This window comes from Rhipicephalus sanguineus, chromosome 3 (genome assembly GCF_013339695.2).
Source record: "Rhipicephalus sanguineus isolate Rsan-2018 chromosome 3, BIME_Rsan_1.4, whole genome shotgun sequence".
In the NCBI taxonomy this organism is placed as follows: Eukaryota; Metazoa; Arthropoda; class Arachnida; order Ixodida; family Ixodidae; genus Rhipicephalus; species Rhipicephalus sanguineus.
Genome location: NC_051178.1, coordinates 129,511,033 through 129,534,831, shown reverse-complemented (window position 1 = coordinate 129,534,831; position 23,799 = coordinate 129,511,033). Strand labels below are relative to the sequence as shown.

Sequence of the window (23,799 nt, the reverse complement as noted above, 5' to 3'; positions counted from 1 at the left end):
TTCATTCGAACTTGCCCCTTACGTGGTCTGCAGTGTCCTCGTTAATGATTCTACTTGCTTGTCATGCAGATATGCATGTGCAAGGCATGTTTTAGTCAAGTGAGCTTCCGTCGTTGAAAGCAGCAGGGTTTCTAAAAACGTTTCTAGTCATACTGTATGACCGTATGTATGAGAACTAACAGACAATAATGCCAAGGAAAGTATAGGGGGTGTTATCTGTAATAATTACTACAAATTACTACAAATAACACCCCCTATACTTTCCTTGGCATTATTGTCTGTTAGTTCTCATTAATATTGTGTCTAAGAAAAAAAGAAACGAGCCCTTACGAGTCATCTTCTTTCCTTCATGACCGTATGTAGTTATCTCACACTCAGTTTTTGCACGACAAAACAAAAAAGTTGGATTCTAAATATCATTAAATAACTCGCTCTTTTTCAAAAGTTATTCTGTTTATAGGTGAAGTCAAGGTCATTAGTCAAGCTCCAAATAGCGCGATATGCAAAAAATTTTTCTACTATAACGTTCTCAGATTTAACAAACACTAAACCCTGTTGACTTCTGGAGGTCGCATGATACAAGTCGACTTTGTAATCTCCGCCATCATGCGACCATGTGCAACCTGGCTTTCCTGCGTTTCAGCTGCCGAAGCGCTGAACACCGCTTCCTCTTTTACGTGTAGTCAGCATGGAGGCCCTTCCCCTCCAATCTCTACGATCGCGCGACATGCTTGTTTTGCCGCGTTTCCGCTGAGAAGATGCTGAAGGTTGTTGCCTAGCTCACGAACCACAGTCAGGCGAAAGTGTGCCTCTCCTGTGACCTCCCTCGTAGTCGAGTCACTGCGTTTGCTTCACCGGGGTGGAGCAGCTGCCGCAATCAAACCGTCCTGTTTGCGCGTCATCTTCAACCAGTGAATCTTCAGTTTCTTGAGAACTAAAGTGAGAGGCACTATGAGAAGACAAGCGGTCTCCCTCGCCATAGCTGCAATCGCAGCTCTCATACCAGGTAATTGTAAAGTATTTTATAAAGTTTTGCATCCACCCATCCATCGCATTGAAATGGGTATGTCACGGGATGAGGCGGCGGTGAAATTCTGCGAACCCTGCGACGTATAAAACGTGCACCTGCTAAACTGAGGACTTCATTTACAAAAAATCTGAAGTATCAAAGGGGTGAATCGGGCCAGTTTGTTAAAATCCAGCGGTAAAACATGAAGCATAAGAAGAAGACAACGGGACAGGGTTGATGCAAGCAACGAAATATCATTGTGAAACAAAAAAAGATATCAAACATCCACCCCTTGACCGTCATAAAAGTTCGTTGTTCGTACCTTCGAAAAATGAAGAGGCGGGCTTGGTAAAGGTGAAAGCCTAGTACGCATCACTTTTATGCACAGTAAGGACTTACGAGCATGTTAGATTACAATGAATCTTTGGGGAAATTGGCGAAAGCTAATTAGGACTGCTTCAGGCAGTTTTAGCTAACTTAAACCAAGCGTGTACCCCCATACAGTGTCCTCTGAGCGACTTTCAAGGGTAAACTTTTTAGCGAACAGAGCTTGAACAGAGTTGACGCAACGTCCGTAAAATTCCAAAAGCCCGAAGTCGCAACACCGTCGAAATAATTAAGGAGAGTTGGCCGATACAAATGCTGTCAGCTGCACCAGCAGTATATACCTCTCTTACGTGTGTGTTTCTGGACTATCCTCCTTTTCTTTCCGCCATGATAGTCTATGCAAGCACTAAGCAATTGTCCATACACGGAGAAATAATTTGAATCAAACCAACTGTTCCTGTTCACGCACTCAGGCGAGAACAAGAGTGCCACCATGTAACTCACCATAGAACAATTGTGTAAGAATTTAATGGCGTATTTCAAACAACAGCCGTGGTTGCTGAGTGCCAGAAGAGGGACTATGGCAAGGGCAGCGTCGTGTGCGTCTGCAACGCGACGTACTGCGACTTCGCTGGCGACGTCTCACTACCACCGATCGGGTCTGCATTTGCGTACGAGAGCACCAAGGACGGCCTACGCTTCGCCAAGACCACCATACCTCTCAGCAGGGCGCCCACTCAGGGTCGGTTGTCATTGACACCCATTTATTATTTTGTCTATATTCAGTTTGCATGCGTCCTACAGTTAAATTGACGTGCTCTGTCTACTCAGACAGTTTTAGGTCATAGCGCTGCAGCGGCGATTTTCCGGTTAAGGTAGCGTTTTTTTTTTGTGAGACTACGTTTAATCGCGCCCAGCTAGATAACTGGTTAATGAATGGAAGCTAAAATGTTGTCTTAACTCCAGCATGACATCTAGACATCGCTATCACGCCAAATGCTTGAGACCTTAAGGTCACCTCTACGCAAAATATCATGCTGTTCTCCTCAATCCTCCTATTTTGCAGATACAAGTGCCAATGACTCTCTCCTGCTCGTGCTGGACTCTTCGAAAATGCACCAGACAGTGTACGGCTTCGGAGGTGCATTCACCGATGCCGCAGGGATAAACGTGAAATCTCTCCCGGAAAAGCTGCAAGACGACCTTATCAAGTCCTACTATGCAAAAAAAGGTAACTCGAATAATGTTCTGGTGTGGGGAATGCCTGCGTGATGCCATTGGAGACTTGAGTTTATTGCTTACGCACTGATGGTAAAAGAAGAGATTGTTTTTTTGCTCAGTACTCTAAGTATACACCATAGCATGACCGCCAGCGATAGAAACGCTCTGACCAGCAGTCGACTAGGCAAACGCACGACATAAGGCTCTTGCATGACACACGTTCTTAAACTTTCTTAAAGACCAGGACATAAGCAAGAAAACACAGAGAACAACACGAGCGCAGAACTGCCAAACATTTGGCAGTGCTCCGCTCGTGTAGTTCTCTGTGTTTTCTTGCATGTGTCCTGGTCTTTTCGCGCAGTTTAAGAACGTCTGTCAGCAATGAACCAACTAGCCCGCCAGAACGTATTACTCTTGCTGACAGTGTGTGGTAAACTCGCATTTTGATAATTTTGCACTCGTATTTTTGCTTATATTCTAGATGCCAGTGCCAGACGTAGAAGACTATTAATCATTCGGAGTTTTTATGGAACGTTGATCAGTTTTCTTATTTTCATCACATTAATCATCTTGCATTCCCAGGATTTGGGGACATTTGTGCGTGGCGCCATCTCTTGGCGGTAGCAACGGCGTCCTGCCATAACTGAATGGGAAGTGGGCGAAAAAAAAAAACTCATATCTCTTGAAAAAAGCAAGCTATCAAAAACGACTCGGGGTTCTATACAGTAGAGACCTACTGGAACGTTTTGGTAAAATTGCAGTATTGCACTACAAAGCGTGTGGCTTCCAAGGACAATTGAACACCGCCCATTAGAAACACATGGGACCCTATTGTAAAATTTTAAACACTCCGGGAAGCCACGCGGTTTGTGGTGCGACACTCTAGTTTTAACAGAATGTTCAAATAAGTCTCTACGGTATAGAACCGGGAGTCGTTTACAACAACCAACTTTTTTCGTCAGATAGAATTTTTTCCGCCTATTTCCCTATCAGTTAAGGCAGGCCACCGCAGTCACCGACGAGAGATGGCGGTACGTGCATATGTCCCCAAATTCTGGTATGCTTCCTGCTGTCTTTTTGTCTAAGTGTAGATAATCTTGGTGACTTACAAGACAAGACACCATAAAATTCGGCGTACGATATTCCGACAATCCTCGGATCGGCGTCTCCTTATCTTACTTTAACGATGTTTCATTTCATCATTCCCGCAACAATCACGTAGATTTTACGACTTTTCTCTCCTCCGAGAGTGTAATGGCCAATCCTTCTCCTGTTAAACTCCTGTTATGACTCAAAATCCAGTCTTCACAAGCAGAAACCTGCTCAACCCTTAAACACCGTTTAGAGCCTTAGTGGAGCTTCTATTTATGCTTACAGGTCTTGCTTACAACATGGGCAGGGTTCCTCTGGCGAGCACTGACTTTTCAGAGCGCAAATACACTTACGACGACACCCCCGGTGACTTGGAGCTGACCAACTTTGCACTTGCTCGGGAAGACCTAGACCTTAAGGTAATTATGTGTACTGCACCAACATTTCCGCTACGCCATAACTGAACTGATGCACCGCCATCTTAGATTACTTGTCGGAATCGCGAATCGCCATCATTATTAGAATAACTAAGTACATAAGTAGATAAGTGGGCCGGCCACGTAATGCTTAGAACAGACAACCGGTGACCAGTTAGAGCAGCGGATCAGTTATCAAGGGATGGGAAACGCAGCGAAGAACGGCAGTGAGTTAGATGGAGTGACGAAATTAGGAAGTTCGCTGGCATAACGTGGAATCAGCGGGATAGCTCTGTACCATCGTCTTCGTCTAAATACTGCCAAATGGAATCAGCTTACGCTGCCTCTTCGGTCAAGCAGCAAGTCCATGCTGCAAAAATTCTGTGGCTCCATCGAAACTGTGGAATATATTTTATTCGAGTGTCGAGCGTATGCCGATGAGCGCGCGCTCTGTGAACACTGCATGCATTCGATAACCCAAAGAACTTTATCATATGACTGTGTCTTGGGCCCTTTAGCCTGTGCCTCTCGCAACAGAGGCGTGCGATGAAACTTCTATTCACATATTTAGACAGCATCGGTCAGCTCGAAAAACTTTAGTTGCAGATTGAAACCATGCAATGAGAGACCCTATCAGCGCACGTCCCTGCCCGAGAGACAAAAAAAAAAACTCGGTCTGCTTTTATTTATTTTTCATTCTATTTTGAAGTTTTTATCATTTATTTCTCTCTCTCTTTTCCTGTCTTTCAGTCCTCAACTCCCTTCCCCACGCAGAGTAGCAAGTCAGCGATTTCTTACGCCGGCTAAATTCTCTCCTTTTCAATAAAGTGGGCTCTCTCTCTCTAACAATAACGATAATAGGAATAAGAATTATTATTATTATTATTATTATTATTATTATTATTATTATTATTATTATTATTATTATTATTATTATTATTATTATTATTATTATTATTATTATTACAAGAAGAAGCAATCTACTGCACAGAAAATTTTCAGCTGTCCCCATCTTGCATCTAGCCAAGAAAGCTCAAGGACGGAGCTTGAAGATTGCAAATTCCTGATGCTGCCAGCACTTCTAGAAAAAATAAACAGTTTAGGAGTGAAAAAAAGGGCTACGAAGTTAGATTTAATTATTCCCTCTAATTTTCGGTGAATCCCAAAGTTTCCCACTCCACGCCCTGATACACCTGCCGTAGACCTAACGAACCAACATTAGACACTATCTATCTGCCAACCAGAGGACACAAATGTTTTTTATTGTGATAGCAATTATATGGACAGTATCGGCTGGTTTTTGCCGTCACCGCGGGGGGTGGAGCTGGGGGTTGTATGTCTTGTGCTTTCCCCGCGATGTCCGCGCTGAAGTCACAGAGCGTACGAAGGTCACTTCGCTCGCTGCAGCGGCCGCGTTTGCGGAAGGAGCGCGCTGTTCAAACAGAAATAAGTAACAACTGCGACATTTAGTTCGCACTCGTTCTGTGTTTACCTGTTCGTTCGTTTCATGCGTCCTGCTTTATGTTTCAGCAGTGCGCTTCAAGTATCGAGCTGTGACACATGATAGCTCGCGCTCGTCCTGTGTGCGTTCGTTTCGTGCGTCCTTCGGGCTCGAGCGACGCGCTGGCAATTTCGAGCTGCTTTCCGTTCTTCGCGTTTCATTCCAATTTGTTGCTATCACATTCATTGCTTCGCCGTTGCGGCGAAACTGACTTTCTTAGGGGCGTCGCTCCTCTTAGTCTAACCTTGTCACGTCTCCGTTGTCCGGCGTAGACGAATCTCCCGTATGATGCAATAGATGGCGCTGTCACACAAACAGGTCGGAGCGATGGTTGAGCAGAAGCTTCCAGGTCTATTTTATGCTGATGATATTGTCTTATTTGCGGACAGTCAAGATGATATACAGCGACTGGCAGATATATGCGGAAGGAGTGTGAGGCTCTAGGACTAGGATTTAGTGCAAACAAATGTGGATTGATGATATTCAATGATCACGGAGACCATACGGTCTTAATACAGGGCCAAAAAATACCGAGGGTAAGCGAGTACAAGTACCTCGGAGTATGGGTAAATGAGGGGGATAGATATATGGAGGTACAAGAGAAAGCATCGGTAGCAAAGGAAAAGAGGAATGCTGCAATTATGAAGCACAGAGCTTTATGGGGATACAATAGGTACGAGGTGCTTCGAGGGTTGTGGAAGGGTGTGATGGTTCCGGGGCTTACATTTGGGAACTCAGTGGTGTGCATGAAGTCAGAGGTGCAATCAGGAATGGATGTAAATCAAAGGACGGTGGGCCGCCTCGCCTTGGGGGCTCACGGGAAGACGACAAATGAGGCGGTGAAGGGTGATATGGGATGGACAGGCTTTGAAGTGAGGGAAGCGCAGAGCAAAATGAGATTCGAAGAGAGGCTGAGGAAAATGAAGAAGAGTAGATGGGCAGAGAAGGTTTTCAGGTATTTGTACAGAAAAGCGTTGACACGCAGTGGAGAAAAAGAACTAGGAGGCTCACCAGTAAATATACGGCTGGCAGTGCGGGCGATATGGCAACAAGGAGCATTAAGCGGAAGGTCAGAGAGGTGGAGAAGACTTATTGGATGACAGCGATGGAAAAGAAGCCGGTTCTGAGTAACTACCGAAAAGGAAAAAAACGAAATAAGGAGGGAAAGGTTTTATGATAATTCAAGGGGAAGCGCTTTACTGTTTGAAGCAAGGTCGGGCTGCCTGAGAACGCGTAGTTATAAAGCGAGATTCAGTAACGAAGAAGAACTATGTACATGCTGCGGGGGAACTAAGGAAACGATGGAACATGTACTGATTGAATGTGGCGATATTCACCCAGGTATACGTGTGGGCACGAGTCTACATGAAGCCTTGGGTTTTAGGGACAACAATGGAAAGCTGAACACGCCCGCGATAGAAATAAGTAAGAGACGGTTAGAGTATTGGTGGCAGAAAAGTAGAGATAAAGTACAAAAATAAATAATTGGGGGAAAAAAGGTTATTCTGCCTTAAGAGGCAGAGAGATGGACTGTGAATTTATATTTTTTTGTTATAATAACATAGATTTAATCAATGTAGATAAGGCATTAGGACAACATGAAACAAGGAAGTTTTTTTTCTTTTTTTTTCTTTTTTTATCCTTCGAGCCTGGTGGCAGACATGTCACCGCCCCGTTATAAAGGGGACGCTCATAGCATCCATCCATCCGTCGTCATCACCATTTCTCGTCTCATTTCCTAGATGGCGTTGGTACAATAGAATTGTGTGCAATATGGCGCTTGTGTGAATCAACACTAGATGGCGCTAGAAGTGCCGCTGCAATCGAGCATTGATTATTGTCTCATGACAGAAGGAATATATGACAAACTTAGAGAGATGAGAATAGACGAGGAAGGCATTAACAGCTTGGGTAGTGATCATAAACGCATAATATTACAAATGGGATATAAAACTGAAAATAAGAACATAGAATCAAAGTTTGGCAGCTTGTATCTAAATGACAAACAAATAACAAATATAGCCGCAAGAGTCGAGGAAAAAGTAGACGAACTACCAGGTAAGGACTGGAAGTATAGTGAGCTGCTACATGTAATCACGAAAGAAATGGAAAAAGAGAAGAAAACTATTTGTTGGAAAGGAAAGAGAAAGCCAAAAAGTTGGTGGAACAAAGAAATCCGGGAGGCGATCGAGAAGCGACGTGAGGCATCACGGGAGCACAGACAAGCAAAAAGGGAGAAGCGGCCACAGGACGAAGTCAACCAAATATGGGAAATATATTTAGAGCAAAAATCCATTGTGCAGAAATTAGTTGAGGCAAAAATTAAAGGTGAAAGTGAACGCTGGATGACAGAGATTCGCGAAAAGAAGGAGGCCGCGCCTAGAATATTTTGGAGCCACCTAAAAGCGCTGGGTAGGAAGTCTGGCACAATGCAACAACATATGGTAGATCAAGGAGGAAATCAATTGGAAGGGTATGAAGCGCTAGGTTACATCCGAAAGATAACAGCTGATTCGTTTAAAAAGGTCGCCCCGAGGATTCCCCCAGTGAGTAAAAGTACGCAAAGGAGTGCAACCGACGAAGATGTAGTACTAGAGAATTTCAATTGGAAGAAGGCCGAAGGAAAAATTCCTAAGCGCACTACACCGGGCTTAGATGGGGTTCCCGTCAGCCTCATTAATGAACTCGGACATAAAACTAAAGAAGCACTGCTGAAAGCCGTAGAAAGGTGCTTACAGGAGAGGGAAATACCAGACAGTTGGCGAAAAAGTAGAATGAACTTAATCTATAAAGGCAAGGTAGAAAAGGATAACATTCGCTCGTATAGACCGCTAACCATTACATCGGTGCTATACAGGCTGGCGATGCAGGCAGTAAAATTAAAAATAGAAGCGTGGGTAGAACAAAATGATATTTTGGGAGAACTTCAGAATGGATTTCGAATTGACAGGCGGTTAGACGATAATCTGTTTGTTCTTACCCATTGTATAGAAATATCGAAAATAGAAAACAGGCCCTTATACGTAGCTTATCTAGATATTACCGGGGCGTATGACAACGTTAATCAGGAAATTTTGTGGGATATACTGAAAGAAGTGGGCATAGGTGACGACTGTATACAGCTTTTGAGGGAAATATACCGAGAAAATACAGTTTGTATAGAATGGGAAGGAATAAGTAGCAAGGACAGCGTTGAAATTAGCAAGGGGCTGAGACAGGGATGTCCATTGTCCCCGCTGTTATTCATGCTGTACATGGTGAGGATGGAAAAAGCGCTAGAAGGTAGCAACATTGGATTTAATTTGTCACACAAGCAGGTCGGCACGATGGTTGAGCAGAAGCTTCCAGGTCTATTTTATGCTGATGATATTGTCTTATTTGCGGACAGTCAAGATGATATACAGCGACTGGCACATATATGCGGAAGGGAATGTGAGGCTCTAGGACTAGGATTTAGTGCAACAAAATGTGGATTGATGGTATTCAATGATCACGAAGACCATGTGGTCTTTATACAGGGCCAAAAAATACCGAGGGTAAGCGAGTACAGGTACCTCGGAGTATGGGTAAATGAGGGGGATAGATATATGGAGGTACAAGAGAAAGCATCGGTAGCAAAGGGAAAGAGGAATGCTGCAATTATGAAGCACAGAGCTTTATGGGGATACAATAGGTACGAGGTGCTTCGAGGGCTGTGGAAGGGTGTGATGGTCCCGGGGCTTACATTTGGGATCTCAGTAGTGTGCATGAAGTCAGAGGTACAATCCGGAATGGATGTAAATCAAAGGACGGTGGGCCGCCTCGCCTTGGGCGCTCACGGGAAGACGACAAATGAGGCTGTAAAGGGTGATATGGGATGGACAGGCTTTGAAGTGAGGGAAGCTCAGAGCAAAATGAGATTCGAAGAGAGGCTGAGGAAAATGAAGAACAGTAGATGGGCAGAGAAGGTTTTCAGGTATTTGTATAGAAAAAGCGTTGACACGCAGTGGAGAAAAAGAACTAGGAGGCTCACCAGTAAATATACGGCTAGCAGTGCGGGCGATATGGCAACAAGGAGCATTAAGCGGAAGGTCAGAGAGGCGGAGAGGACTTATTGGATGGCAGCGATGGAAAAGAAGCCGGCTCTGAGTAACTACCGAAAGGGAAAAAACGAAATAAGGAGGGAAAGGTTTTATGATAATTCAAGGGGAAGCGCTTTACTGTTTGAAGCAAGGTCGGGCTGCCTTAGAACGCGTAGTTATAAAGCGAGATTCAGTAACGAAGAAGAACATTGTACATGCTGCGGGGGAACTAAGGAAACGATGGAACATGTACTGATTGAATGTGGCGATATTCACCCAGGTATACGTGTGGGCACGAGTCTACATGAAGCCTTGGGTTTTAGGGACAACAATGGAAAGCTGCACACGTCCGCGATAGAAATAAGTAAGAGACGGTTAGAGTATTGGTGGCAGAAAAGTAGAGATAAAGAACAAAAATAAATAATGGGGGAAAAATAAGGTCATTCTGCCTTAAGAGGCAGAGAGATGGACCGTGAATTTATATTGTTTTGGTATAATAACATAGATTTAATCAATGTAGATAAGGTATTAGGCCAACATGAAACAAGGAAGTTTTTTTTTTTTCTTCGAGCCTGGTGGCAGACATGTCACCGCCCCGTTTTAAAGGGGACGCTCATAGCATCCATCCATCCATCCTCTCCGGTTGGCTGCTGCGCGGGCTGCGCGGGGATGCGCGGGGAGCGAGCGCCTCTCTCATTCTCCTGGATCGTCGCCGTACGTGTCGGATCGTTGGCGGAGCATGGACGATGCGCAGCGGCGGGCGCTCGCTTGGCGGCAGCCAGGCGGATCCCGTGACGGTGCGCGCCAAGGACGCCGCTGCGAAACGGGCTCAACGAGAAGCGAATCCCGAGACCATGATTGCTTCAGGAGCTGCGCCCAAGCTCTTCATCATTCACCCGTGGATATGCTGTAATTTTTTTTCCTCCACGACGCCTAAACTTCGGAGCTCTACAACACCCCGCTTACACACCAGCGAAAGTCTTCGTCCAGCGTGGGAAATAGCGACGGAAATAACGAGGATATAAGGTACAGCATGCAGTGTTTCTCAGAAAATGCCTCGCCTTTAATGTTCGCAGCAGCGCAAAACTTTTCGTCCTCTTAGTAGTGCTTTGTGGATAACGGTAAACTTTAGTTTAATATTAGAATGCTTCACCAGATGCGCCCTATCCTGCCGCAAAGATGTGACGCTCATGAGAAACGCGGGATTTACACACCAATAAAAACGCACAAACTTTAATCGGAGACGGTGCTGCACCCGTGTAAATCCGTACTCTGCGACATATTTAAGTAGATGATTTAGAAGCAGGCGAGCCCGCGTCCCATCTAAATTCAGTTAGAAATTCGTTACCCGTGTTTCCCGCTTTGTACACTATATGTAAAGCTCCGTGTTTTCGGTTTTATCCGAAAAAATCCGATAAACATTCGCCGGTAAATTTTTTGTCAATTCGGATTTATCCGATAAACTCCCATTTCAAGGGCCAATATGACCTAGTTCCGTTCTTTATCGAAAGGGCAAGTTCTAAGCCCTCATTGATACATCTTCTGGTTTGAGCGATTTAAAGTTTACCGCGCGTAGCTGTATTAGGCGATGTAGCTGTATTGTGCTCCGACTCAGCTTCCTACATGCACAAGCTTCACAAGGACTTGCAACTCACCAACCCCGAATTCAAGGCGCTTCACTTCAAAGATCCGTGCCACCTACTTAACAACGCTCTGGAGTATGGAATCAGGACAAGCTCGTTTAGCGTAGTTCACGATTTTGTTGTGCCCTTTCCTGCCCTGTCGAAGTCGTCGCGGGAGCTGCGCCGTAAGTTTGGTCTTCTGTGCTTGGCCATGGGCATGACCACCAAGCCGCTGAAAACCGTATGTCCGTCGAGATGGTTCACTTTTTATATGAAGCTCTAGAAGGTATTTTGGACTACTGGCGCGTCACTTTGTCTTTCTTAAGAAGTGGCGAAGTCAAAGGAACGACGTGTGAGAAACTCAAGAGCCTTATTTCATCACCTGACGCTGTGCACGACTTGCTTGTTAAGATGAGGTTTCTGAAGACCAATTCGTGTGCCGTGCTCGCAATCATTAAGGAACTTGAGGCAGAAAGTACCGTGGTACACCAAGTTTATCCCATACTGGGGGTTCGTTTGCACGCACTCATCAGTCAATGGCGTGATCCAACCGAGGTCTTCGCATCAAATGTCACAAGTCGGTTGGACCTCCTTGACGATACTGACCGGTTAACGATTGTCGCAGACTTTCACGGATACTACGCTGCGGTCGGCGAAAAGTGGAGACAGACATCTGAGAGGAACCTGTGCGATCAACTCCAGTACACCAAAGAATCGTTTTGGTACTGTGTTCGAATTGTGAATCCAAATGTGAAGCATGAGCTGCCCTGCGCGTTCGAAACCTATGCGCCTATTTTTCAATTAGTGCTTCTTGAAACTGGCGACATGAACCCGCTCCTGAGTGATTCTGCGAACTATCAGTGCTATGAAATATGTAACATTGTTGAACCCCTGTCGTTTTGGAGACTTCACAGTTTACAGAGGCCAGTGCTTTCTCGCTGCGCGCTGCGTCTTCTGGCGCTTCCTGTTTCTAGCGCTATCGTTGAAAGGGAATTTTCAAAGCTGAGAGTCGTCAATCGAAAGGAGCGCGCTTCGATCACTCACAGCAACCTTGCAAAGTATGCTTGCGTGTTTTACAGTAAGGTTTAAGCATAAGGTTGATATACGCACAAATACAGGTGTTTTCTGTTCAAGTATTTCGCTTGTGCGCATATGTTTTTGTGCATTCAAATCTTGTAGAAAAAACGTGCTTCGTGTGTTTTGATGTTGTAGTATTCAGGTATGAATTGATCTAAGGTTTTGGGTTTTCGAGAATAATGCGAAACTTCGAATTTCGGAGAATTGGGGATTTACGAGAAATAAACTCCGATAAACGCCGAATTTCCGCCAAAAATATAAACTCCGATAAACACCCGCCGATTTTCAGAAAAATAAACACCGAAAACACGGAGCTCTAAGTAAATGCTACTGAACACAAACGGAATATACTCCTTATAAAAAACACTCATGAACCACTCGGTGTAGTTATTCGATTCCATCATTGCGTTTTGCATAGTGTGGTCCAACTGCAAGAAATAGAAATAGAGAGCTTGAAATTCATGGCGTTATTGTTGTAGAGGCAGTTCACGAGCGAGTAGACATGGCACGTGTGGCCAGAAGCGATAGCCGGCATCCCATAGAGTTTTACAATAATCTAGAGAGGAAACTGGCGCTGCGATCGTTCCACCACCATGGGAACGATGGGTAGTACATGGATTTGCCTAATTTTCGTGCTTGCGGCTTCGAACGCACTTGTGGCTATGTTTATTGTTGTGTGTTGGCGTTTGTTTTGGATAAAAGAATCGATCGTTGTGAACTTCGTGACCCGATTTGAATTAGTGAGCCTAATAAGGTCATGGTGGTGAAGTTTGCTGAGCATCGTCTTGCGACAAAGCGGATGCAGGCGACGCGGAGCCAAACGGATCCGAAAGCACGAAGTTTATACAAATCCGTGTACTACCTATCATTCCCATGCTGGCTGAAGCCCCATGCGTTGCAGCTCCCATAGCCACTAGCGCCAGAGTTTCCTCTAGTGTATTTATAGCAAACTCCATGGTTCAAAGAGGCTGAATACTGCTATATCTCTTGGTTTGCTGCGACGTTAGACGTTGTATTGGACAGTTTTAGCACGGCATCGTCCGCTCACCGCTGCGCATAGATGTAGCATCCCATGCCAGTGCAGGAAATCGCATAGAGTTGACGTTTTTTTGATAAGCGCGTCTGGCCAAAACTCGTTCAAATAGGCTGCAAAACGACGACGAAACTAAGTAGACGCACCGTCACGCTCCTCTGACTCGACTTCACGACAAAACGAGAAATGCGTTCGGGGCAGACCACTTGGGCAGACGCACGTGGCATCGCAGAAGATGATACGTTAAGTGTTTCTCGCTCAATACAGTACTGTTATTTCCTTAAATAGATAATGCATACTTTCGGGGGAAAAACAAGCGTGTTGTTTTGAGTGTTGTAAAAAAGATAATTCATTAATTCGCGATGCCAAATCGGGAACCCAATTGTAGAGCAATGCATACCTGGTGGTTGAATTTGCCCAGGTTTTACTTGCATCTCACGGTCACGCAAACATTTTACAATAAGTTCTACGTACAAAAGAATCAAACAACTTTTAATTGGAAATAACTTCATATCACTTTGTTTTAAACTCGGCAAACAAACTTCGCGAATCTCAAGAACCTAATCCATGAGAAGCAGATGCTTATCATTCCCATGGTGGTTGAAGCGCCGCTCAAGGAGCCCGCATAGACACTAGCGCCAGATTCCCCTCTAGGTATTATAGTATGAAACTCTATGCCGGCATCCCAATTATATTGTACATTCAGGATCCAAGGCTTCGACTCGAAGGACACTGTTTCCGTTTCTTGAACAACAGCCCCGCATAAAGTGACTTCAGGCGCTATGCGTAAGGCCGCGTGTTCCTGCACAGGGCAACGTTAAGATAGTAAAGCACTAGGCCGGCTTAAACTTGCATGCTGAGCCGGCAGATGCCGGCTCAGATGCAGAACTTAGTGCCTGTGATGTGAACGAACGCCTCCGCAAGAACGTCTGTACAAGGCAGACGGGTGGGAGGGGGTAGAGGGGGCGGGGAGGGTTCGACCCCCCCCCCCAACACCCCCACCCTCCTCCCCCGCGTTACACAAGAGCTGCAAGGCACACCACGTCGTTTCGGGAGCACTGCTTAGCGAAAGCATCTTCTCGCCAAGCTTTCAACAAAGCCCTCTTTCATCACAAGCGTTGACGGAAGAAAACACACTCGTCGACCACGTCGACGCACTTACCCGTATCTCGCACGCGTACTGCCTTCTCCAAGAAGGTCGTCGAACAGAAAGCTGAGCTCAGCTGGCAAGCCTCAGCACGTGTACTGATAGCAGCCATTCCTGCAATGGCAAATAGGAGAGACACAATTTCCTCTTGACCTTGTTTCACTTCACTTCATTCGTTATTTCTTCCAGTGCTGCTTTTTTTCCTTGCGTTTTCTGCCTTTCTTTATATACAATCAAATTTCCCACCTCAAAAACTAGACATTAGCGATATCTGTCCAACGTTTCAGCGTGCGAATTCAGATACGGATTCGTTGGTTACGTGTCTACAACTCTTACCTGTAAGTTTCCAGTTGGTCTGGGGGCGGCGGCGCAACTCTTTAACACGGATCAGAAGTTATATATAGTAAAAGCTCGTCAATTCGGCCATATTCGGCCGCATCCCGGTTAATCCGGACGACACTCGGAGCGCGCCGAGCGCGAAGAGTGCCGCTAATGCGCGACGCAAAGTAACGAAAACGACGACGACGGTCGCAGGCTTTCAGAAAGGCGTGGCATATATATATATATATATATATTATATATATATATATATATATATATATATATATATATATATATTATCACCTGCAGCACGTGGACAGAATTACATGTTTGTGCACAAGGCGGCAAATGACTGTTACACCGTCAGATATCAAAGTGATGACGTTCAGGCAAATGTGACATTATTTAACCAATAGCTACTCTGTAAACAGTAACCGCATAACGTGAACGCATGCCTACAAGTACCTCTGCAATAACTTCACATATTTAAAAACATGAAGAGTAATGCAGGCACCCCAAACGAAATCTTCACGCGGAGCCATCCATACATCGCATTATGTTACAAGCAAATAGTAGTTGAGCAGGGCTGACGTCTCGCTGTATCCCCGAAATTATTTTTCTCTCATTTCGGGCTACTGGGCTCGAATATCAAATGTATAAAACTCTTCATTTCTGGTTGGTCATGTTGCTATGCACCTTGTCAACGAACGCTGCCTGGGCGCCGCCATAATCACCTCTGGGTTGTTGCTAATATGCGTGACCCTGACCCCCCAAGAATGCACTGTCGGGGCTGTGACGTCAGCTTTTGTACTGCCGTGCAACAGTCTAGAAAGGAGTTGATCCTTATTCCCGTTGAAACGGTCTGTAAGACATTGTGCCCTTGCGGGACTGCTTGTCGAAAAACTTTGTTATTTAGAGTATTGGTTACAAGTGCAGAGTTGAATAGCATAACTTGGAGTATTGCAGCAAGCTTCTTAGTCTACGAACCTTGTGAAATAAAAATTTACGGCGAAAACCAGAAAGCGGTGTAGTTGACCTATAAAACTGTGTAGCCTAAAAGTCCCGTAAGGTTCATATTTTAAAAATGTGTTGACGAAAAAAAATACAAATTCCTGATTGGATATCAAAGCTGAGCAATACCACAAGACTTTGGCGACATCGAAAGTGAAAACGCCTAAACTAGACATACACTGTTACCTTCGTGTTACCTAACCTCCCTGTCCTTCCGTTTCTGCCTTCCTCCTCCTCTTCGTGTTATTCGCAGATCCCGTACATAAAGAAGGCCACGTCCATGGTAACTGGGCCCCTGTTGTTGATCGGAAGCGCGTGGAGCAGTCCAGCCTGGATGAAGACCTCCAACTCACTTGAAGGAGAAGGTGTTCTCATAGGCGAACCAGGAAGTGCCTACTACAAGTCGTGGGCGAAGTATTATGCCAGGTATAGACGCACAGCGCAGCCGTGGCTTAAGCGCCCGTTTCAGATGCGTTAGCAGAATATCTTGTAACACGAAAGCAAAAAAAAAGGAAATGAAGTGAAACAGGAAAAATATAGCACGTGATCACTGTGGAGATTTTCAAAACTCCAAAAGTGCGACTTAAGCATGCCACGGGTACAAACATTCATCGCCTGAACATGAATAAATAATGCCGCCATCACAATTATTGCCAATGTATGAGAGACCAGATACCCGTAACATTTCTGTGCTTGGGATTATCGAGACGGAACTCTGATGAAACTAGCATGAATGTTGATGTGAAACAGCTATAGTTAATGTATTAGTGAGTGAGTGAGTGAGTGAGTGAGTGAGTGAGTGAGTGAGTGAGTGAGTGAGTGAGTGAGTGAGTGAGTGAGTGAGTGAGTGAGTGAGTGAGTGAGTGAGTGAGTGAGTGAGTGAGTGAGTGAGTGAGTGAGTGAGTGAGTGAGTGAGTGAGTGAGTGAGTGAGTGAGTGAGTGAGTGAGTGAGTGAGTGAGTGAGTGAGTGAGTGAGTGAGTGAGTGAGTGAGTGAGTGAGTGAGTGAGTGAGTGAGTGTAGCAGTGTGTGGGAGGGGGGCTGAAAAAAAGGGTGGGGGAGGTGTTTGAGCATTCGTGCAGACACCTCCACCGCCGCCAGACGCCATAAGTGTTGCCCCCGAAATGCGCACACGTGCTGTAACCGGTTGTGTTTTGCGCAGAGGCTCAGTACCTGCCCTGCTTCCGCAAAAGCTATTGTAGGCCTGTTATTGATCTCCAATAGTTTGCAAGGATAAATACATCCCAATGACACGATCTAACCTCTCCATCACCATTCTTCATTATAGGTTTTTGCAAGAATACGGAAATCATGGCGTCCGCTTCTATGGCCTGACTGCGCAGAACGAGCCAACGACAGGCTTCACGCCAGCCGTTAAATGGCAGACCCTGGGCTTTACGGCGCAGTCTCAGAAGGACTTTATCAAGCTTGACATGGGACCAACGCTCACTGAGGCCGGCTATGGCTCGATTCAGCTTCTAATCTTCGACGACAGTAACTCCAGTCTTTCCGAGTGGTCAAATGTGGTGGGTGTACTACATTGCTGTGATTGCTCCGCGCAGCGTGGTACCCTCTTAGAAAACCGCAAAAAAAAGACAGAAAAAAAAGAAAAGAAATGTCTTTCCTTTTTCTATACAATAAGGCGTATAACGAAAAAGCAAACGTTGAATGCAATCGTTGAGTTGTGCATCTGGCAAAGCGCTTCGGGACACACATCCGACTCCATTTTCTTTAATCTGTTCGCATTTGAATGTATACTGATATTAAATGAAGGGGCACACGACAGTAGTGAGCCAGGGCTGGGCAAAGATACCTTCAAATTGTATCGCGATACGATACAAGATACTAGGGCAAGAAGAATTTGAGATACAGATACAAGATACTACAACACTGATTGTATCTGATACGATACATTCCAATTGTATCTTGAGATACTTCGATACATTCGGAAATTTGTTCTTATATTCAGTGAAACCTCGGTGATACAAATCTCACGGGACCACCAAAAATATTCGTATCATCCGAAATTCGTATCACCAGAAAACATGGAAAATTTGCATGCGACAAAAGAGAGCTGGCGTACATTTTCATTTATTGTTTTTCAGGGCCGCAGCACCGTCAGGAAGAACCCTGAATGATTGTCAGTTAAGTTTTTAGATGTCGGCTATCATAGCAGCACTCGTAAATATAAGGCCCGTACGCGCGTATCTAATTAACGAACCAGTTGCGTTGTGACCCGTGACAGCAGTAGCCCCATCCAAATTTTTGTATGCTTTTTTGCATGACACCGGAGTACTGCAGCGAAAGTGACAAAAGAAGCGCTTTGACGCGATGGATCAAGGCCAGAAAATTACAGAACCACGGTCCTGTGTTATGATATTGTTATCGCGGAGGTGTTGGGGATGATTTTGGGAGATTTACGGCCGTGCCCGCGCAAGTGCGACCTCAACGGTCGCGCATGTTGACGTTGTGAGGCCTGACTCCTTCGCCAAGACCGTCCTCGCCTTCTTTCGGTCCTCGTCCACCTTTCGTAGGATGTCTGATGCCCGAGGCAGGCACGTGTAAACACAGTACAGCGACAGCAGGCCGCGTCGACGCGTTAGAAAAAAAAAAGTCACAGTTTCGCCGCAAGGGCGAAGCAATGAATGCGATAGCAAGAAACTAATGTTATACGAAGTGAGGCTCGCCAATGGATACTCTCAGTTTGAACAGCGCTCCTGTTGCAAAGGCGACCGAAGCAGCGAAGGAAACTAGCGTGCTTCAAGTGTCGAGCTGTGACACTTGATAGTTCGCGCTCATCTTCTGTTTGTTCGTTTAGCGGCGTCCCTTGAGCTCGAGTGACTTTCGTACGCTCCGTAACATGAGCGCGGACATCATGGTGAAAGCGTGAAACATCCCTCTTCCCCTCACCACGAGAAAACCGCGCGAGCTAACAGCGGAAGGGCAACGTTCTCCCTGCGCAAATATAAGAAGAAGCGAGCGAGCTCGCCGACGACTTTTAAAAGCGCCTGTCGCGCTCCTCGCGCCATCTCGCTGGTAATGAAGAAACGCTGTAAGCGCCTGCCGTCTCTGAGTCCTGCCAGCGGCAAAGGATGTGTATATAACGCTCACCGTTAGCTACCTGAAGGATCTCCGCTTTCTGGCGTAGTGGTTAGCGCCCCGCGCTGTGGAACGAGAGGTCGCTGGTTCGATTCCGCGCTTCGGGAAGCATTTTTCTGAATTATTTTTCTTTGGTACTTTGATTTATATATACATAATTATACATATACGGTGCATGACGGCGGCAACGGCGACGGCAAAATCCAGCCGAGACTGTCCATATAATTGCTATCGCAATAAAAAAGCATGGCGCTAATGTCCTCTGTAATCTAAACGCGAAGGCACACGTAGGCACATAAGAGCCTCAAAGATTCGCGCACATTATCTCGGAGGCCGTGACGCGTCTCTGAAGGTTTATTCTAACCGTAAGAAAAGTGTTTTTCTTACAGCGTGATTCTGACTATTTGGCGGTGCGGCGCGCATGTCCACGCTTGCGTTCCCGCGCTCGCACGTGCTTGGCGCGTCTTCCGCGACAGTGCGGACAGCACCTCTTCGTACCTGGGCGGTAGCGTACGTTCGTATCAAACGTCGCTGGGTGAAAATCGGTTCGCAACAGCCGTGCTCCATTACACTGCAGGCCAATGGGCCTTGGCCGGGACCAACGAAAAATTCGTATCACCCCAAAATTCGTATGAGCTGTGATCGTATCACCGAGGTTTTCACTGTATCTATATAATGTAGCACTAAACGCCTATGCACTTGAATATTCGCTTGCAAATTTATTAACGGCGACCAATTTCGTTTCATTCGAGTCAAATGTTTGGTAGTATCTCAAAAGTTTTGTACTTCTTGCTCAAGGTATATTAGTTTCATTTCGAAACAACTTCTTGACGTTGTTTTAGCTGCTCAACATGACAGCTCCTTGTACACTTCGCTGACAGCGGTTTTTGTTCGTCACTTTTGTAATTGATGGGAGTCGCCGTTCAACTTGCCGACCTGCCAGAGGGTTTTAATATAATCACAGGAACTTCAACATGAAGTATCCGCCTGATGGCGCTGTGGGGTTCTTCCTTGCAAGTAAACGTATTGCGGTTTTCGCAATGACGTATCACCGGACAGGTGTACGTCGCCAAGAACATGTGCAGGCCAAAAACGTTTCAGATGTGTTGTACAATTGCCCAAAGTGCCACAACACACCGCCGCTGTTCACACGCCCCGTTACGCACTTAGACACAATGAGCTACCGCTACGTGGCGCGGTGACCTTCGCAGAACACTTTGCCTCGAGATCATGGTCTGATGTAATGCAAAGTATAATAGCCTATCTTCCAAATTCGATATATTTGGGAGGCATTCGTGCTACATTGAACATAAAATAGACAGATAATATGTTTTTGACCGTAAGCCACAAAAAGCTTTCACGCTCAAATTTTATTTAATACGAAGTTCAAAGCCGGCAACACGAACCACCTCGTTGTAACGTTGATGACTGTGGAAGGAGGAAGCAGAAATGTAAGGAAATGACAAGAGACTTTGGCAGAGCTTATTGTCAGCTGTTAACCTGTGTTGCCATCTGCAATCAGAGCGACCTTGTGTGCTCTGAACTAATATTTCTGGGTATCACCACGCAGGTTCTCAGTGATCCGGATGCAGCCAAGTATGTAGCCGGAGTGGCCATCCACAGCTACACGAACGAGTCCGTTGGTCCAACGGCTCTTGACCAAGTGCACGAAGGCTTCCCGAACAAGTTCATCTTGAACACTCAAACATGCGTTGGCTCGGATGCTAAGCCAGAAGACAAGGTCTTATTGGGCAGTTGGGAGCGCGCCGAAGAGTATGCGAGCAACATCATTGAGGTGAGGTCACAGTGTTGTGAGGAGCATGAGCAGCACCTCAAATCTATCAGCCTCTTTAGGTACACGCCGTATAACACATGTGGTAAGCGCGTGTGATGTTAGCGCATACAAGACGTATAAATATCGTTGTTTCGTTTTCAATCTACTTTGTTATAGCGGCAATTAATGTACAAACAATGCCTAATAACGATATAGCCCTTCTCTCTCTCTCTCTCTCTCTCTCTCTCTCTCTTTCGTTTCGATAACCTATTCTCTGCGTAACCTACAGGACTTCAACCACTGGGTTAACGGTTTTATTGACTGGAACCTGGCTCTGAACACGGAAGGTGGCCCCAGCTGGGCTGGACATTTCCTCGACTCGCCCATTATCGTGAACGCCACCGGCCAGGAGTTCTACAAGCAGCCGATTTACTACGCATTGGGTCAATTCAGGTACCTTGGCTAACTTTCATTAGGTGCTGGAAGGGACGTGCATTTCGTCGATTTACTCGAATAATACTGCACTTGTCAATGCGCCCACGCCTGCCACAGGCCCGTAGCCAGGAATTTTTTTCGGGGGGTGGGGTGGGGGGCACTTCCTGAAAACCTTGTCTATTTGAGAAAAACACCTATTGTCATTATTTATTTTTGTTAAAAACACCTACCTCACCAAAATTTCGGGGGGGGGGGGGGACGGGGGGACTAGGGCCCCCTCGCCCCTGGCTACGGGCCTGGCCTGCCACAATGTTACGCTCACCTACGTTCCTTTCCACGCGGCGCTGCTGAGGTGTCCATTGAGAAGCGAAGCACGGCAGGCGAAGACAATATCGAATGGGATGCGATAACGCTATCGAGTTCCATTGTTGAAGGCGATGCTCAGGCGCCCTCCGACTTTTTCTGACCGGGATAACTACAAAATTTTCTATACTGAGCGAGATAAAAGTGCCGACATGCAAATCGGAACCAACCCATATGTGACTCCTTCGAATGATCAGTCCAAATCGAAGTAAACCATCAAAATTCCTTCTTCGTTTCGCAGCAAATTCCTTCCTATGTCCACTGTGAGGGTTGAGTCACATTTGGAGCAAGCACATTTCCGAGACACGCCTGCGACGACGCTCCAGTACACAGCGTTCTTCACGTACGATTCTGAAATAGCGGTGATCGTGCTCAACAAGTGAGTAACCGAGATTGATACTTTTATGTGTTACTTATATCAGCTTATACTGTGTACGTAGCGTAAACTGTTTGTAGCAATGCGATTAGCAATGTGATACTCGCGAATTCAGGCAACCTACACAGACTGTTTGCAGACGTCAGCAGCCAGCCCGACTTGAAGTAATATAAACTTGTTCTATCAAGCTTTAGCCTTTTCATATGGACATAGGCGCCACGTCTGATTATAAAGGAGGGCATAAAGAGAAATTCAAGCTTCGGTTCCGACCAGCACTGGTTTTCTATCGTGACCTGAGTCTATGTGTACATGACTGTCTTTGCATTTCGCCCGTATCTAAATGCGACCGCCGGAACTTCGATTACACCCAAGACCTCAAACGCAGCCGCGCACAGACGTAGCCAAGAAGCAAACATAGCGAGTGAGATGCCCTTAAACATATGAAAGGTGCTAGTGAACAAATGCGTTAGTAACACCATTTCCACGAAAAGCCCTGACTGGATATCATTCAACTTACGGCTGCTTTGAAGAGATTTGTAGACAACAGCAATTGTGTGGGAGCATAAATAGAAGAATATAAGGTAAGTTCATGTTATTCTATAGAGAAATGGGCATTGAAAACCTATATAAGAAGCTAGGTGTAAGCTTTTATAAAATTCACGTGTAAAAATTGGTCTACCGAAGTACTTATGGTCTATCGTAATCAAACGCTGCAATCGTAACATCGCGATGCCAAAGACAGTAATAGATTCCCCCCTCCCCCTGAGGGCTTTTTAGGGCCCCCTTTAATTCTGTCAACAGCATAAGCTTTTAGATGTGAAGCATCTTATAGCGGAGTTCAATCCGGTGGTGGTGGTGTGCGGCGTGACCACCCTTACTGCGCATGCGCAAACCCTCCCCACTTTTCTCTCCCCTCCCATTTCCCCTCCCACTCTCCACTTCATCTCGCCCCTCCCCATCTCCCGTCCCCCTTCACCCCTCTCCCATCCCCCTCTCCACTTGCCCTCACCGCTCCCCTCCACCCCTCCCCCTTACCCTCTCCCCCTATCTCTCTGTCCCCCTCTCCTCTTCCCCTCCACCCTCCCCTCTCTCCTCTTCCCCTCCCCGCTACCTCCCCTTCCCTTTCCACTTTCCCTTTCCTCTCCCACTTTCCCCCTCCTCCTCTCCCCCTTTCCACCCTCACCACTCCCAAGCGCCAGTGTGTGTGTCTTCTTCCCTTCGTCCTTGTCTTTTTGCGCCCACATCCAAGTACCATGACAGACCAACAAGCCCGCATCGCTACCCTCGTCACCACTCCCCCTCTGAAACGCGGGCTCTACATGCCGAAACACTGATCGCATCGCCTCATGGTCCCCTTTAGCGGGAGATGGTGTGATTTTTTATTCCTTTACTTAAAACACTCGCGAAAAGGAATTGATAGAGACACTTGAGCAAGACGTTAACGCATATTGGGTGTGTCCAGATAAGATCGAACACGAGGTCCCGGTCACCATTCCTGATTGTGATCAAATTTACTGTAGGTCTAGGCATTACACCTAGAACAATGGTTTCGCAGTTAGTTTCGCGGAAAAAAATTTTGTTCGCCTGAAAAAAATATACAACTTTTGGCCGCAAAAAAAGCTTTTCCGCTAATTTCGCGATTTCTCAATTTTGAGCGCACCTAGGGAAAAAACGGTGCACTTCTTCGTTACAATATTTATTCCCCTTAAATAACAAGTGAAGTACAATCTTATGAGTCTATTATTTCCCTTGCTTGTCGAAGCACGTTTGAAGAAAAAAAATCACAAACTTGGCAAATCGCACAAAATACCTCTATTTCAAGAATTTATTGCTACAAGCAAGTTAAAGTGAGGATAATAAAAATCGGCACATATTAACTTTGATACCTTCGCTCTCTTTTAAAATTATTTGCGGGT

The 23,799-nt window shown here is 45.8% G+C and overlaps 1 protein-coding gene across 1 annotated transcript; it reads left to right on the top strand.

Annotated features, from left to right (window-relative positions):
* The first annotated feature begins 951 nt into the window (after nt 1–951).
* On the top strand, nt 952–21,890 carry LOC119385837 (lysosomal acid glucosylceramidase-like). The gene is made up of 9 exons (XM_037653212.2): nt 952–1,006; nt 1,887–2,078; nt 2,403–2,567; nt 3,935–4,068; nt 16,092–16,264; nt 17,125–17,362; nt 20,506–20,730; nt 20,999–21,162; nt 21,749–21,890. The coding sequence occupies exons 1-9, from the start codon at nt 952–954 to the stop codon at nt 21,888–21,890; spliced, it is 1,488 nt and encodes a 495-aa protein (XP_037509140.1).
* Nucleotides 21,891–23,799: the final 1,909 nt, after the last annotated feature.